The sequence below is a fragment of the Piliocolobus tephrosceles genome, chromosome 21 (assembly GCF_002776525.5).
Source record: "Piliocolobus tephrosceles isolate RC106 chromosome 21, ASM277652v3, whole genome shotgun sequence".
Classification (NCBI taxonomy): domain Eukaryota; kingdom Metazoa; phylum Chordata; class Mammalia; order Primates; family Cercopithecidae; genus Piliocolobus; species Piliocolobus tephrosceles.
In genome coordinates this window covers 23,980,827-23,995,385 of record NC_045454.1, presented here as the reverse complement: position 1 = coordinate 23,995,385, position 14,559 = coordinate 23,980,827, and the positions used below count along the sequence as shown (strand labels likewise).

The following is a 14,559-nucleotide window of genomic DNA, read 5'->3' as shown; positions in this document are numbered from 1 at the left end:
GTGACGCCGCGGCCGATGTGGCCCCGCGCGCGCTACGGGCCTGCACCGCCACCGCACAAAGACGCCTCAGGAGCCGCCGCCTGCACCCGGGCCACAACAGCCGCGCCAGCCGGAGCCCGAGCCCAAACCCGAGCCCGAGCCACAGCCAGAGCCAGGGCCAGAGCAGGAGCCGCAGCCGAAGCCGGAGCCGGATCCGGATCCGGACCCGGAGCCGGGGGGCAGGAGGCGGCGCCCGCGGGCGGCCGGGCCCGGTATGGAGAAGCGCGCGGCCGCGGGGCTGGAGGGCGCGCCGGGCGCCCGGGCGCAGCTGGCCGTCGTCTGTTTGGGTGAGTGGGCCGCGCGGGCCGGGCAGGTCCGGGTCCCCCGCGTGGCAGCTCCGCCCCGCGCTCTGACCGACTCCCTCTCCGGCCGCGGCATCCCGGGGCCCCGCACCGCGGTGGCTCCCGCGCGGAGGCCCAGAGAGCGGCCAGCACCGCTTGCCCGCCTGGCCCCGGGCCTGCGAGGGCGACTCTGGTGGCGCAGCCCCGGCTAGCGCCCCGCTCGGAGTAGTGCCCGGAGCCCGGGCTGAGCGCTGGCAGGCGGCAGCCTTCACCCGGCCCGCCCGCGCAGAGCCTAGAGTCGAGGGGGCCCTCGGGAGCTGGGGACAAAGGCCAGGCCGGCTGTCCCCTGAAGAAGAAGCTATTTCCGGCCTGGAGTTGGGGTGGGGGCGGGTGTGAGCCGCAGATGGGGACTCGGGGTGCGGGGCAGGGCTGGAGGAGGGTGCCAGTGTGGAGGCGGCTTCCAGGGGACTCCTGTTTTCCCTTTGTGTCTCTCAGCCCCTGGGCAGGCCTGTTCAGTTTAGGAGGGTGCTTGGGTTGGGCCAGGGACCGGTCCAGGCCAGTCATGGGGTGGGAGGGGCTCCCGCCCTGTCCGGGAGTTTTTCTGTCCAGCTTTCCAGCGCTCTGGGTGGGCAAGAGGAGAAGGAGTTAAATCCCCAACCCACATGGCTCCTTTATTTACTGTGATGAAGGAGGGAAGCCATTATAAGAACTGGGGGTTATTAGGGGACACTCTATGATGTCACCAGCGAGGGCTCTGTAACCTGACAGGTTTGCTGAAGCCACTGAAATGACAAAGTAATCACCCCCAGGCCTCAGGGAGCTCTGAGGCCCGGGCAGGCCCATGCCCCAGCTGTGTGAGCCTGGCTCAATGGGAATGTGCCACTGGAGAGCATGGAGGGTGTCACCTCAGCGCGCCCACCCCAACCTGGGTGCAGGGTCATGTGTGTTGGGCTCTGAGCTGCTGGGTGCTGGCATCCGTGGTGAGCAGGGCAGGGGGACAGGTGCTCCGTGCTCAGGAGCTTTGGCCTGGCTCTGTCCAGGGGGCCTGGGTGTCCTGGGTGGGGGCAGCGGTTCCTGCTTCCTGGCCAGGCGGGATCTGACCCACATCCTGAACCCTGGGAAGTTGGGCTTGCCCCTGGGCCCTGGGCCCATAACCCCCCGCCTGGCCAGAAGCGCACGGCCGCGGGGCGCCCGGGCGCAGCTGGCGGTCGTCTGTTTGCATGAGTGGGCCGCGCAGGCCGGGCGGGTCCGGGTCCCCCGCGTGGCAGCTCTGCCCCGCGCCCTGACCGACCCCCTCTCCGGCCGCGGTATCCCGGGGTGAAAGAAGGTGAAAGTAAGGGCCAAACCCCATGGAGGTGGGCGCTTGAGGGGTGGCTGGGGAATTTTGCTTTCCTTCTGAAGGTCAGCGTGGCACGGGGGAAGAGGATGGTTCTGTCACTAGCTGCCTGCCCTGTAAATGGGGATAAGCAGAACTGCCTTCCCTCCTGCCCCTGCTGCTGCTTCCCCCTTGGAGGGGGAAGCTGGTCAAAGTAGTAGGAGCAAGCCAGGCGCGGTGGCAGGTGCCTGTAATCCCAGCACTTTGGGAGACCAAGGCAGGAGAATAGCTTGAGGCCAGGAGTTTGAGACCAGCCTGAGCAACACAGTGATACCTCATCTCTACAAAAATAAAAAATAAAAAAATAACCAGGCATAGTGGTGCACACCTGTAGTTCCAGCTACTTGGGAGGCTCAGGTGGGAGGATTGCTTGAGCCCAGGAGTTTGAAGCTGCAGTGAGCCATGCACTTCAGCCTGGAAAACAGAGCGGGGAAGGCAGGGAGGTGGGGTTGAGGTGGGTAGGGGCCCTCTTGATGGGCAGTCTTGGGCTACGCTCTGAGGCTTGCCCTATAAGAGGAAGGGGACCAGCGGGCCAGCCTTGGGTTTACCTGTGGTGTCCCTCATGGGCTGCTGCTGGTCCCCAGCAGGCACCTGAGACCCCTGACCCTTTCTTTGTGTCTCCCACAGTGAACATCTTTCTCACCGGGAGGCTCAGCAGTGCGGTTCCTGCCTTAGGTAAGTAAGCACTTTCTCTCCTTCCTCCATTCCTCCGGGCCCTTTTGGGTGAGTGGGCCCTGAGGACAGGCCTTCAGGGTCCTGGCTCCACCCCGAGTTCCTGTGTGCATCTTTTCTACGTCACAAAGGAGCTGTTCGGCTTTGGGCAGGCTTCAACTTCTTTGAGCCTCAGTTTCCTCATCTGTAAAGTGGGTGAAATAACAAGGTCTACTGAAAACCTGGCTCCTAGTATTCCATGAGCCAGTGAGGCAAGCTCTTAGTGCAGTGCCTGGCACATGGTGACTTTAGACCACTGGCAAGCTGCCGAGGGTCCCGTGGAATTGACATCTTGTGCTTCACGCAGGCTGTGGGCTTCCTAGGGTTTAATTTATAGGAGTATGACTGAGGGATGACACAGAGAGGCCCATGCCATGGAAAGAACACTTTATTATTTTTCTTGAGAGGAGGGGACATGCCACGCCATGCAGGGCCAGCTGGGAATTACTAGGTTTGGACAAGCAGGAGCAAGGGTGGAAGAAAGGTGTAAGTTAGAGCTGGCATCACAGCTTCATGGGAAAGAAGCGGCAGCCAGGCGCTGTGGCTCATGCCTGTAATCCCAGTACTTTGGGAGGTGGGCGGAGGTGGGCGGATTGAGTGAGTTTAGGAGCTCGAGACCAGCCTGACTATCATGGCGAAACTCCACCTCTACTAAAAGGTAGCTATAATCCCATCTACTCGGGAGGCTGAAGCAGGAGAATCGCTTGAACCTGGGAGGTGGAGGTTGCAGTGAACTAGCTGAGATTGCACCACTGTACTCCAGCCTGGGCAACAGAGCAAGACTCTGTCTCTAAAAAAAGAAAAGGCAGGGCAGAGTAAACAGTTTAGGATTGGCTGGATTGAGTCATTCTGCTGGGCTTGGGCTATGGGGGTGCCCACTGGTTGCCTGGTAGCTGGTCTGGGGGTGCTTCAGGGCAGGGAAGATATTGGCTTGGTGTGGGAGGTTAGGTAAGAAGGTGGGTAGAGGGCGTGGCCTTGCATCAGCTGCACGTGAAAAGTGAGTTTCAGGCAGCTGACTTGCAAGAGAGAGATAAACATTTTGGCCAAAAGTACATACAGAATCTGAGAGGACACAGCGAGCACGCTGCCCCCGCCTCTACCTGTTGGCATGGGTCTGTCCAGCCGCTGGCTGTCTTTAAACTCCGGCCTAGTCCCAAGCACAACAAAGGCCATCAAGAGCTAGAGGGGCGGCCAAGCCCATCCATCCTTCACTACTGGAGGTAAGGGGCTGCTGGTTGGCAAGTGGATAAGCCCAGGCCCCCCGGGGCCCTCAGTGCCACCTGGAGAGTCTGAGGGGGGCCTGAGGGAGCCTGTTCTATCATTAACAAGCCCCCATAGACCTCTGCATCTCTTGCTAATTCTGCCTATATACTGCCATTTCCAACAACCCCTAAAATGGTATTAAAGTAAGCATAAGTATTTCCATAAAAAAGTTAAGTCTGGTTGTGTGTGGTGGCTCACACCTGTAACCCCAGCACTTTGAGAGGCTAAGGCAAGAGAATGCTTGAGCCCTGGAGTTTGAGACCAGCCTGAGCAACATAGTGAGACTCCATCTCTACAAAAAAATCTGAAAATTAGCTGGGCACGTTGGCATGTGCCTGTAGTCTTAGCTACTCGAGAGACTGAGGCAGGATGATTGCTTGAGCCCAGGAGTTTGAGATTGTAGTGGCCTATGACGGCTCCACTGTACTCCAACCTGGGTGACAGAGCGAGACCCTGTCTGTAGAACAAAAACCAAAACCTGAGGTCAAGGTGCAGCCAGGGAGAACAACGGGGGCCTCTGACTTGTTCCTTGCCTGCTGTTCTGCTCGGTGGGGCAGGAGGTGCCTGGGTTTCTAGTTCTGTGCAGGACCGGGCTTGCTGGAGAAAGGACCTGGAGCTGTCAGGCAGCGGGACCCCTGCTGCTGGCTGTGGTTGAGGAGGAGGCCCAGGGTGCCCAGAAGCTGTCCTTACTGGCTCCTCTGGCAGGCTCAGGCCTCTTTCCCTCTCTCTCTGCCCTGAGCTGTGCTCTTGGGAGCCCAGCCACCTCTGCTGCTTCAGGCTGGCCGAGGGCCAGGCCTTGCTCAGCGCTGACCTAGCCCCAGTCCTGTCTTCTGTCCTGGTCCCCACAACTGATGGTGGCCCAGTCTCCCATCCCAATTTCCAGGAAAAGGCTTACTGGCCCGGCCTGGGTCAGATGTCTGTGGCCATGGTAGAGAGTCAGGGGAAGGGGGAATGAGGGTGTCACAGCTTATGAATGTGAGCCCCAGGGCACCCTCCTGCTGGTGGGTGTGTCACCCCAAACACACATATACCCCACGTTTAGAAAAGTGCTTCCCTGAGGACTAGGGCCACTCATGGAGCTTGGGCGAAGAGGACACTGTCCAGGTCCTTAGCTGTCAAGATCTCAGGTCCCAACAGGGTCCTTGTTGCAGCCCCTGGTGCCCTCTGTGATGGGAGCTGCACACCCAGTGCAGAAGGCCATGGGTGGTGGTCTGGGATCCTAGCTGTCCTAGAGTCCACTTCTGACACCTCCAGCGTTACTGACCAGCTGAAGATGGCCCAAGGTACTCCCCTCCCAGCCTGGCTCCATGACTCTGCATTTCCATGGCTTTCCCTGGGATTCCTGCTGCATGGGACCCTGGATTGCGAACCATTCCCCGAGCCCCTTCTCCACCCTCACTAGGCTCAGGTGCTCCAGAGGGTCTGGCAGGGCTGTCTGGGGACCTCACAGGTTTTTTACCCCCCAGGAAACCCCATCCTAAGCCTAGGTATGTGAGGCTCTGACTGGTCAGAATACCTCTTGCATCCCCCCGGCCTCTGGGCTCAGCCCTGAAGCTACTGTGGCCCCAGTGGGGAAAGCCTGGGCAGGGGCTTCATGCAGTTTGCAGGCAACTGGCAGCTTCCCTGGCACGTCTGGGATGGGACTCCCAGCTCCCCGTCGTCGGGTTACATTAGGCACGTTGGCGGGGGTATTGATCAACTTTGGAAATCGGATCTGCAAATTGTACTTCCTCAGGCCTTGCAGTGTCCTCTCAGGAATATTTGATGACTCTTTGGACCAGGAAAGGACACTGGCCTAAAAGTGCCCGGTCATTCCTTCCCTACTTGTGTGGGCCACCATGGCTCCCAGGGCCCAGGCCATCTTCTGCCTGAGAGAAGGCAGGTCACCTCCAGCTGAAGCTCAGACAGACCTCTCGACTGCCCCCAACACCCCCGAACCTCTCCCTCTTCCCCATTATCCCGCAAATCATGCAGTCCTCCCATCTGCCCTCACTGCCTGCCCACTGCTACACAGCCCATCATGAACCTCACCTCCATGGGGCATTCCTGGAGACCCCTCCTCACTGGCAGCCCCTGACCCCAGTCCCCTACCACATGCACATCTGCCTCAGGTCAAGCAGGATCCTTGCCTAGGCTGGGCATGGTGGGGCACACCTGTAGTGTGAGCACTTTGGGGGGCTGAGGTAGGAGGATCACTTGAGCCTGGAATTTGAGGCTGCAGTGAGCTGTGATCACACCACTGCCCTGCAGCCTGGAGACAGAGCTAGACCTTGTCTCAGAAGAAAAAAAAAAAAAGAGTCCCTGCCTAGAACTTGCAGCTCCCTGCACAGAGCCCAGCCTCCCTCTGGCCCCGCATCCCCTCTGCATGAGGCTGGGCTGCTGCTGCACCCACCGTGATCTCTGCCAACCCACTTTGGAGAAGAGCACACAGTTTAACCAAGTTGTCCTGATGTGGAAATTTCCGGGGAGCCCCCAGGAGTGAGGCTGTTTGGAGGCACCCATTGTCAGGGCTTTGCTGAGAGGCAGAGTGGCTGGCAGTTGTCCCTTCCTCTGCTCCTGATATGGCTGGTGGCCTCCCAAGCCCTGATGAAGGGGCCAGACATAGGTCTACGAGGGAGAAGGGTTCTGGCCTAGGTGAGTGGGAAGAGAGAAAGGTGGCAGGTGACCCCTGGCTTTTCCTAGAAAGTATGGGTGAGACACCTGGCCCCCAAGGGCCCCGAGGAGAGGGGCAGGTCTATGTCTATCCCCTAGGGAAGGCGTCCAGGGCTGGGTAGGAATGGACAGTGCCTTGTCCTGCCCCTATGGAGGACAGGGCACCTCGTAGGGTTTTACCCCTCGGCAAAAAGGTGAACATGGGAGGTTCCCAGCCGTGCTGACTCAGAGGCTGACACTTCGGCTTAGCATGTGCTTTAGAGATGCAATGTGGGGGACATTACCACCCCAGCCTCACTGGGCCTTCCCTTTTGTGGAATCTCCTTTTCGGACCCCTCCAGTGGGAAAGATCTCTTCTTTCGGATTTCCTTCTTCTTTTTTTTTTTTTTGGAGAAAAAGTCTTGCTCTGTCACCCAGGCTGGAGTGCAGTGGTATGATCATGGTTCACCACAATCTTCACCTCCTAGGTTCAAGCGATTATCCTGCCTCAACCTCCCGAGTAGCTGTGGATCACAGACACCCACTACCACGCCTGGCTGATTTTTGTACTTTTAGTAGAGACGGGTCCCATGTTGGTCAGGCTGATCTCATACTCCTGACCTCAAATGATCCCCCCGCCTCGGCCTCCGAAAGTGCTAAGACGACAGGCATGAGCCACTGCACCCGGCCTCTTTTGGATTTCTTAACCCTACGCTTCCCAAGGAACCCCAGTTCAGACCTCAGGGCTCTATGAGGTCCTCATGGCCAGTGGCCTCACCCGGCAGAGGGAACCAGGCTGGGGCTGGGGCCACTTTGCATGTTTGGGTGGCTGCACCCCGAGACCCCTCTCTGATAGTTTATCTCCTGCCCTCTCGGGCTGGGAGCAGGGTGTACAGCGCCCTATTTCTGGGGCAGGATCGGAGGCTGGTTGTGGGGGCTGCCTCCCAGGGCCATGTGTGAGTTCCAGGTGGAGAGGCGCTGACTTGCACCTCACTGACCCAGTGACCACAGACTGTCAGGGGTCTGAGGGTGATGCGGTGGTGGCTGGCCTTGCTTTAGGACCAAGAGTTCTGTTCTTATCCTTGATGTTCTCACGAGCTGTTCATGGGGGTTACCGACTCCCTAGTAGTCACTGTCCCGGATCACCTGGGCCTTCATGGTCCCAGTAGGCCCCTGGGGGAAGGGGCTTCAGCTCTCAGCTTATGGCTCCAGCTGCCCAGCAGGTCCTCAGATGGACCCGTCCACTCAGGGGCCCACATCTATGGAGCACCTGCCGTGCGTCAGGCACTGTGCAGAGTCCTGGGACACGGCACAGCCCTGCCTGCCTATGGGATGTTCATCCGGTCAGTCCCAAAAACAAAAGGGAAATGCTCTGTGGCCCAGGCTGGGAGAAGGGGTGGGGCGCTGGAGCTCTGCGGGAGGCAGCCTGGAGGGTTTCCCTGGGAAGGGACCATGGAGCAGGGGGTGGAAGCTGAGGAGTCTGTGAACGGGATAAGAAGGTGGGGATAGCACCCACCAGGGACCACCAGGGCTTCCAGAGCAAGGTTCCCTCCAATGTGAGAGATCGGAGAGGTCCGGGGGGCTAGGGGTTGTGGGAGGGATGAGGCAGAGTGTGGGGCAGGGAGGGGCTGGGGCTGCTGCAGTGAATTGTGGTTTTGTCCTAAGAGCATGGGAGGCAGCCAGAGGGCTCTCCTGCCTGTCCTGCAGCTGGGTCCCAGAGAGTCTTGCTGAGAACCAGAGAGAATTCGGCTTGCAAGGTCATGGTGCCAGGGGCCAGCCATGGGAGAGCGAGGAGAGAGTGTCACTGGGCTCGGGAAAAGCGTCGTCCCTTGCCTCTCCGAGCCTCGGTTTCTCCATCTGTAAAATGGGCCCTGCCTTCATCTCAGGCTGTTGTGAGAATCAGATGGACCAGTGCAGGGAAGGGTCAGGGGGCTGTGGGGTTGGGAGTGCGGTCAATTGCAGTGACAAGCCACCTGGTCCTGGGAGGGCCAGGGCACAGCAGGGCAGGGCAGGCTCACCATGCTGCCCTGGATGGTTTAGAAGCAGACAGCATGGAGAATGCATGGATTAAAGTGAGGCCCGTGGAGCTGGGCGTGGAGGGCTCCTCATTTGAGCTGGCGGGCATGATGCTCTTTGCTCAACCTGAGTGGTATACGGTTGGCACTCCACAAATGCATGTTGGCTCAGTGCTGCAGTGAGAAGCTGAGGTCCCCAGAGGACTACAGTGATTCCTGACTCTGCCCTCCCTAGCTGTGTGGCCCCAGGCAAGTCGTTGACCCTCTCTGAGCCTGTTTCCTCACCTGGTTCCTAAATCTACCTTTGGTGGCTTCTCACTTGTACTCAGGATAAAACCCAAATTCTGCTCAGGGTGTCATCAGACCCAGGTGGCGTTTCCAGCCACAGCTGGACTTTGCCACCTTTCTTCGGCCCTGTTGTAGGATCTTCATTCTACCCAGGGGATCTGCGTAAAGTCCATCTGCTCCCACCCCCAGCCTGTGAGTTCCGTAGAGCAGGCCTTATTCCCGCCTTACTCAGCCTTACTCAGCCTTACTGAGCCTTACTCAGCGTACCTACCATGCATGCTTGGCACATAGTAGGTGAGTGAGCAAAGCCCCAGGGAGGGCAGGCAGGGGGCTGTTGCAGGATGGGCTATGCCAGCCGGGCAGGCCTAGGGGTGTGGAATTTTCCACTGAGCCGAGGCCACGAGGCTACACCTTGGAGGTGCTGGCTGCCAGGAGGGGTTGTTGGTGGGTTTCCTCCCAGCTCTGCCAGAGATGCAGGGGACAGGACCTAGGCTCTAGCCCACTGCATAGGGTTGGGGGCTATAGCTGCCCTAAGTCTAGGGGGCCCTACTTGGCCTCCCATACACACCACCTCCACGAAGTGACAAGTTGTGGCCTTGCCCTTGGCCATGGCCACCCTTGGCTGGGCTAGATTCCCCCATGGGGGAGGGCTGTGCTGAAGCCCTACCCGCCGCTGCAACCCACTTCCCAACCAAAGATGGGCCGGCCTTTCTCGGCCTCCTCTCCCGACAGCGGCCTGCAGCGGGAAGCTGGAGCAGCACACGGAGCGGCGTGGGGTCATCTACAGCCCGGCCTGGCCCCTCAACTACCCACCAGGCACCAACTGCAGCTGGTACATCCAGGGCGACCGTGGTGACATGATTACCATCAGGTAGGGGCGCCCGGGGGTGTCGGAAGGAATCGACGTGGGCCCACATGCGTGGGGTGAGTGAGAATGTGTGTGTGTGAGAGCAGGTGTGGAGGGCACACGCCTGAGGGTGTACGTGTGTGTGAGCAGGTGTGGGATCACGTGCATGTGTGTGAGCATATGTGTGAGGTGTGTGTGAGCACTCATGTGTGAGCAGGTGTGAACAGGTGTGTGGGTGTTTGCATGTGTGTGAGCATTTATGAGTAGGTGTGTGTGCATGCAGATGTGTGCATGTGTGAGACAGGCGTGTGTAGGTATTTGAGGTATGTGGCATGTGCATACATGTGAGCACATGTAAGTAGGTGTGTGTGCAAATGTGAGTGTGTGTCTGTGCATGTATGTGAACACACGTGTGCTCGTGTACGTGGACAAGCACATGTCGGGGGAGACATAAAGGACACATGTGAGAGAGTGCATGTGTGAGCACATGTATGTGCACGAGCCATGCCTGCACAGGTGCAGAGAGCGTGTATGTGTGCATGCATGTAAGATAATGGGTGTAACCATGCGTGAGCCGTAAGCATGAGTGTGTACATGTGAAAGCATGCACACAAATGTGTCCAGTGCCCTGGGTCTCCACGGGCCTCTGTGGCGAGGTGCCCAAGCTGGACCTTTTCCTGGTTTGAGCCTCGTTCATGGGGTATGGGGGGATCTCAGTCACCTAGCCCTGCCAGGAAGGCAGGGCCAGCACACATGCCACTGGGAACACAGCCTGGGACTGGTGGGCATGGTCTGATGTCTCTGAGGTGGCAGAGGTGTCCTCTCTGTCCTGCAGGGGTGGCTGGGGGCCAGGCTGGCACTGAGCCCAGAGCACGGTTTCCACAGGGGGCCTTGGGGAGGGGAGTGAATCAGGCAAAGCTTGAGCTTCAGGGACATGCAGAGGGAAAGGGGGCCAGGCAGCGAGCGGTGGTCCTGGCCAGGAGTGGTCATGGGGACATTTGGCTGGGGAGTCACTATAGGTTCCCTCTGCCATAGTTTTCCTAAATGCCAGAGCCCAAAAGGCGCAACCCCTGACTTACTCCGTAGCTGCAATGCATGAGGATGTGATGGGCATGGGCAGGGTCTGTCCTACGCTGTGTGCCTCAGTTTCCCCAAGGGCCAGGTGGTTCAGGGCCAGTGTATCTGGAGATGACAAGCTGTCAACCTGCTGCAGCCTTGGCCAGCCGCATGGGCACAGTCTCATCCTCACTGCCCATGCCTGGGACTTTGTGCTGGGCCCATCCTAGTGGTCCCAAGGTGGAGGGGTCTGGGCCCTTGGGCCTCTGCCCTTTTGGGGAGGGTGTCGGGACGGGGGGCTCTTGACTTCCTGCTGCACTTCGGCTTCAGGCTGGGGGTGCCGTGTACACTGATGGAGGGAAGGGTAGCCACAGCAGAGCTGGAAATGACCTGTATGGATATCACAATTCTTCATGGAGCCTCCTGTGCACACCTGGATGGGGACTGTGGGGACAAGAGTGGCTGGGAGTGGAGGAACCAGGCAATCTGGAACACGAGGAGCGGGGGCGGCTGGCCGGGACGGGGCTGGCTGTCCTGGCCGTGGCTCCAGCCTGACTACTCTCTGCTGGTCCTTGGCCATGGAGGTCCTGCCCACGGCCTCATGTCTGGGTCCTCTCCACCTCCCCGCAGCTTCCGCAACTTTGACGTGGAGGAGTCCCACCAGTGCTCCCTGGACTGGCTCCTGCTGGGCCCAGCAGCCCCGCCCCGCCAGGAGGCCTTCCGCCTCTGTGGCTCTGCCATCCCGCCTGCCTTCATCTCTGCCCGAGACCACGTCTGGATTTTCTTCCACTCAGACGCCTCCAGCTCCGGCCAGGCCCAGGGCTTCCGTCTGTCTTACATCCGAGGTGATAGTGGTCGCAGGGCAGGCAGGACACCACAGAGCACATCGTGCATGCCAAAAGGCTCCCGGCCCACAGGGGCAGCACCCTCCACAGGGCTCCAGCTCCCTGCAGGATGTCCCCTGACCACCCTGTCAATCTCAGGACAGTGGCAGGACTGGGCATGTGGATGCCTCGGACCTCTCAAGGTCACTGGCCCTACTTCCCAGTCTTGGCTAGTTGTGGGAACTCACCCCTAACCCCAGACTCAGGTCAGGGACTGAGCCCACCCTGGTGTTGGAGAGGTCTCTGCTTCCAGGGTGATGGGGAACCACCTGCCCACTTTTGGCCCCAGGCCCCCTGGCCAAAGGGAGGCTCTTCTGTCTCCTGACTGTCCCCTGCTACCTCTCCACCCCACAGGGAAGCTGGGTCAGGCGTCCTGCCAGGCAGATGAGTTCCGCTGTGACAATGGCAAGTGCCTGCCCGGCCCGTGGCAGTGCAACGCAGTGGATGAGTGTGGAGACGGCTCTGATGAGGGCAACTGCTCGGCGCCGGCCTCGGAGCCTCCAGGCAGCCTGTGTCCCGGGGGGACCTTTCCGTGCAGCGGGGCGCGCTCCACGCGCTGCCTGCCTGTGGAGAGGCGCTGTGACGGCTTGCAGGACTGCGGCGATGGCTCAGATGAGGCGGGCTGCCCCGACCTGGCGTGCGGCAGGCGGCTGGGCAGCTTCTATGGCTCCTTTGCCTCCCCAGACCTGTTCGGCGCGGCCCGTGGGCCCTCGGACCTTCACTGCACATGGCTGGTGGACACGCAGGACTCGCGGCGGGTGCTGCTGCAGCTGGAACTGCGGCTGGGCTACGACGACTACGTGCAGGTATACGAGGGCCTGGGTGAGCGCGGGGACCGCCTGCTGCAGACGCTGTCCTACCGCAGCAACCACCGGCCGGTGAGCCTGGAGGCCGCCCAGGGCCGCCTCACCGTGGCGTACCATGCGCGCGCCCGCAGCGCCGGCCATGGCTTCAACGCTACCTATCAGGTGAAGGGCTATTGCCTTCCCTGGGAGCAGCCATGCGGGAGCAGCAGTGACAGTGATGGGGGCAGCGCGGGCGACCAGGGCTGCTTCTCCGAACCACAGCGCTGTGACGGCTGGTGGCATTGTGCCAGCGGCCGAGACGAGCAGGGTTGCCCTGCCTGCCCGCCCGATCAGTACCCCTGCGAGGGTGGCAGTGGTCTGTGCTACACGCCTGCCGACCGCTGCAACAACCAGAAAAGCTGCCCCGACGGCGCGGATGAGAAGAACTGCTTCTCCTGCCAGCCCGGCACCTTCCACTGCGGTACCAACCTGTGCATCTTCGAGACCTGGCGCTGTGACGGCCAGGAAGACTGCCAGGACGGCAGCGATGAGCATGGTTGCCTGGCCGCGGTGCCCCGCAAGGTCATCACCGCGGCGCTCATCGGCAGCCTGGTGTGCGGCCTGTTACTGGTCATCGCGCTGGGCTGCGCCTTCAAGCTCTACTCACTGCGCACGCAGGAGTACAGGTGGGCGCTGTGCCCACAGCCAGGGGACCGGGTTTCTTCATCGCCCAGGCTTGCTGTCCCCGCAGCTGTGGGTTTGCAGATGGGGGCCTGGACCAGCTACATGGAGGCTGCCCTGTGCACACTGGGGTCCCTACATCTTGGGATGTCTGGGTGGAGGGTGGACCCGGAATCCTGTTGCTGCTGCAGGTCCCGGGCAGCCCAGCCATGTCGCCCTCTGCCCACCGCTTCCAGGGCCTTCGAGACCCAGATGACGCGCCTGGAGGCTGAGTTCGTGCGGCGGGAGGCACCTCCATCCTACGGTCAGCTCATTGCGCAGGGCCTCATTCCACCCGTGGAGGACTTTCCTGTCTACAGTGCCTCCCAGGTGAGCCCCTGGAGGGCGCGAGGCCCCTCTGGGGCCAGGTGGGACAGTGTGCGGAGGAGGCTGGTCCAGCAGTCACAGGAGTGGGAGGCAAGGCCTGGGCAGGGTGACCTGGGGGCCCATGGCCAGGTGTGGGGGTGAACAAGGTGGTCTCTTGGGTCTCAGGTCCCTTGGGGGTGTGCTGACTCCTGCCCCTGAGCAGCCTGGTCACCCCCTCAGCCGCATTCACTGCCCCCACCCTGCCCCATCCCGTCCCACCCCACAGGCCTCTGTGCTGCAGAATCTTCGCACAGCCATGCGGAGACAGATGCGTCGGCACGCCTCCCGCCGGGGGCCCTCCCGCCGCCGCCTCGGCCGCCTCTGGAACCGGCTCTTTCACCGGCCGCGGGTGCCCCGAGGCCAGATCCCACTGCTGACCGCAGCACGCCCCTCACAGACCGTCCTGGGTGATGGGTTCCTCCAGCCTGCTCCAGGGGCTGCCCCCGACCCCCCAGCACTGCACACGGACACAGGCAGCCCCAGGGTGGCTGGAGATGGGCCCCCCAGTGCCCCAGGCCATGCACCGGAGGTGGGACCTTCAGGGCCACCCTTGTCCTCAGGCCTGCGAGACCCAGAGTGCAGGCCTGTGGACAAGGACAGAAAGGTCTGCAGGGAGCCACTGGCAGACGGTCCAGCTCCTGCGGATGCACCTCGGGAGCCCTGCTCAGCCCAGGACCCGCACCCCCAGGCCTCCACTGCCAGCAGCACCCTGGGCCCCCACTCGCCAGAGCCACTGGGAGTCTGCAGGAGCCCCCCGCCCCCTTGCTCCCCAATGCTGGAGGCCAGCGATGACGAGGCCCTGTTGGTCTGTTGACCACCGGGCTCGCTGGTGACCGCCACAGCCCCGCTTTGTAACCAGGGAATACACAGTCATTTCTACCCTGCCTCTGCGTCCTTTCTTATGGAGAGGCCCTCCGGGGACCCCAGCGGAGGGGCTGGGCCCTCAGCCAGCTGGCTGCACTGGTGGGCACGGTGGGCGGGAGCTCTGGGACTGAACAGTGGGGGAGAAGAGTGAAGTGGTGAGCCCGTCTGCAGGATCCCAGCATATACAAGCACCCTGGGGTCTCACTTCTCTCCCCCCACTTCATTCTGGGAACCCATTTCCAAAGAAGCAGAGGACCAGAGCTTTTTTGCTTCATCTGCCCTGCAATGGCACCAGCTGCCCACAGAGCTGGGAGTTGTCATGAGGATGGGGCTGGGCCATGGGGACGCTGGGTCTCATCCGTGGTGACTGTTCTGCCCATGCCTCACCCTCTTCCTGTCCAGCAAGGCCCCTGGAGGACCTGGGTTGGGCAGCT

The 14,559-nt window shown here is 61.0% G+C and overlaps 1 protein-coding gene across 1 annotated transcript; it reads left to right on the top strand.

Moving 5' to 3' along the window:
• Positions 1–6: 6 nt before the first annotated feature.
• On the top strand, positions 7–14,140 carry LRP3 (LDL receptor related protein 3). The gene is made up of 7 exons (XM_023229102.3): positions 7–326; positions 2,323–2,370; positions 9,336–9,474; positions 11,137–11,351; positions 11,745–12,861; positions 13,093–13,225; positions 13,488–14,140. Exons 1-7 carry the CDS (start codon positions 254–256, stop codon positions 14,073–14,075), a joined length of 2,313 nt encoding a protein of 770 aa, XP_023084870.1. The 5' UTR covers positions 7–253; the 3' UTR covers positions 14,076–14,140.
• Positions 14,141–14,559: the final 419 nt, after the last annotated feature.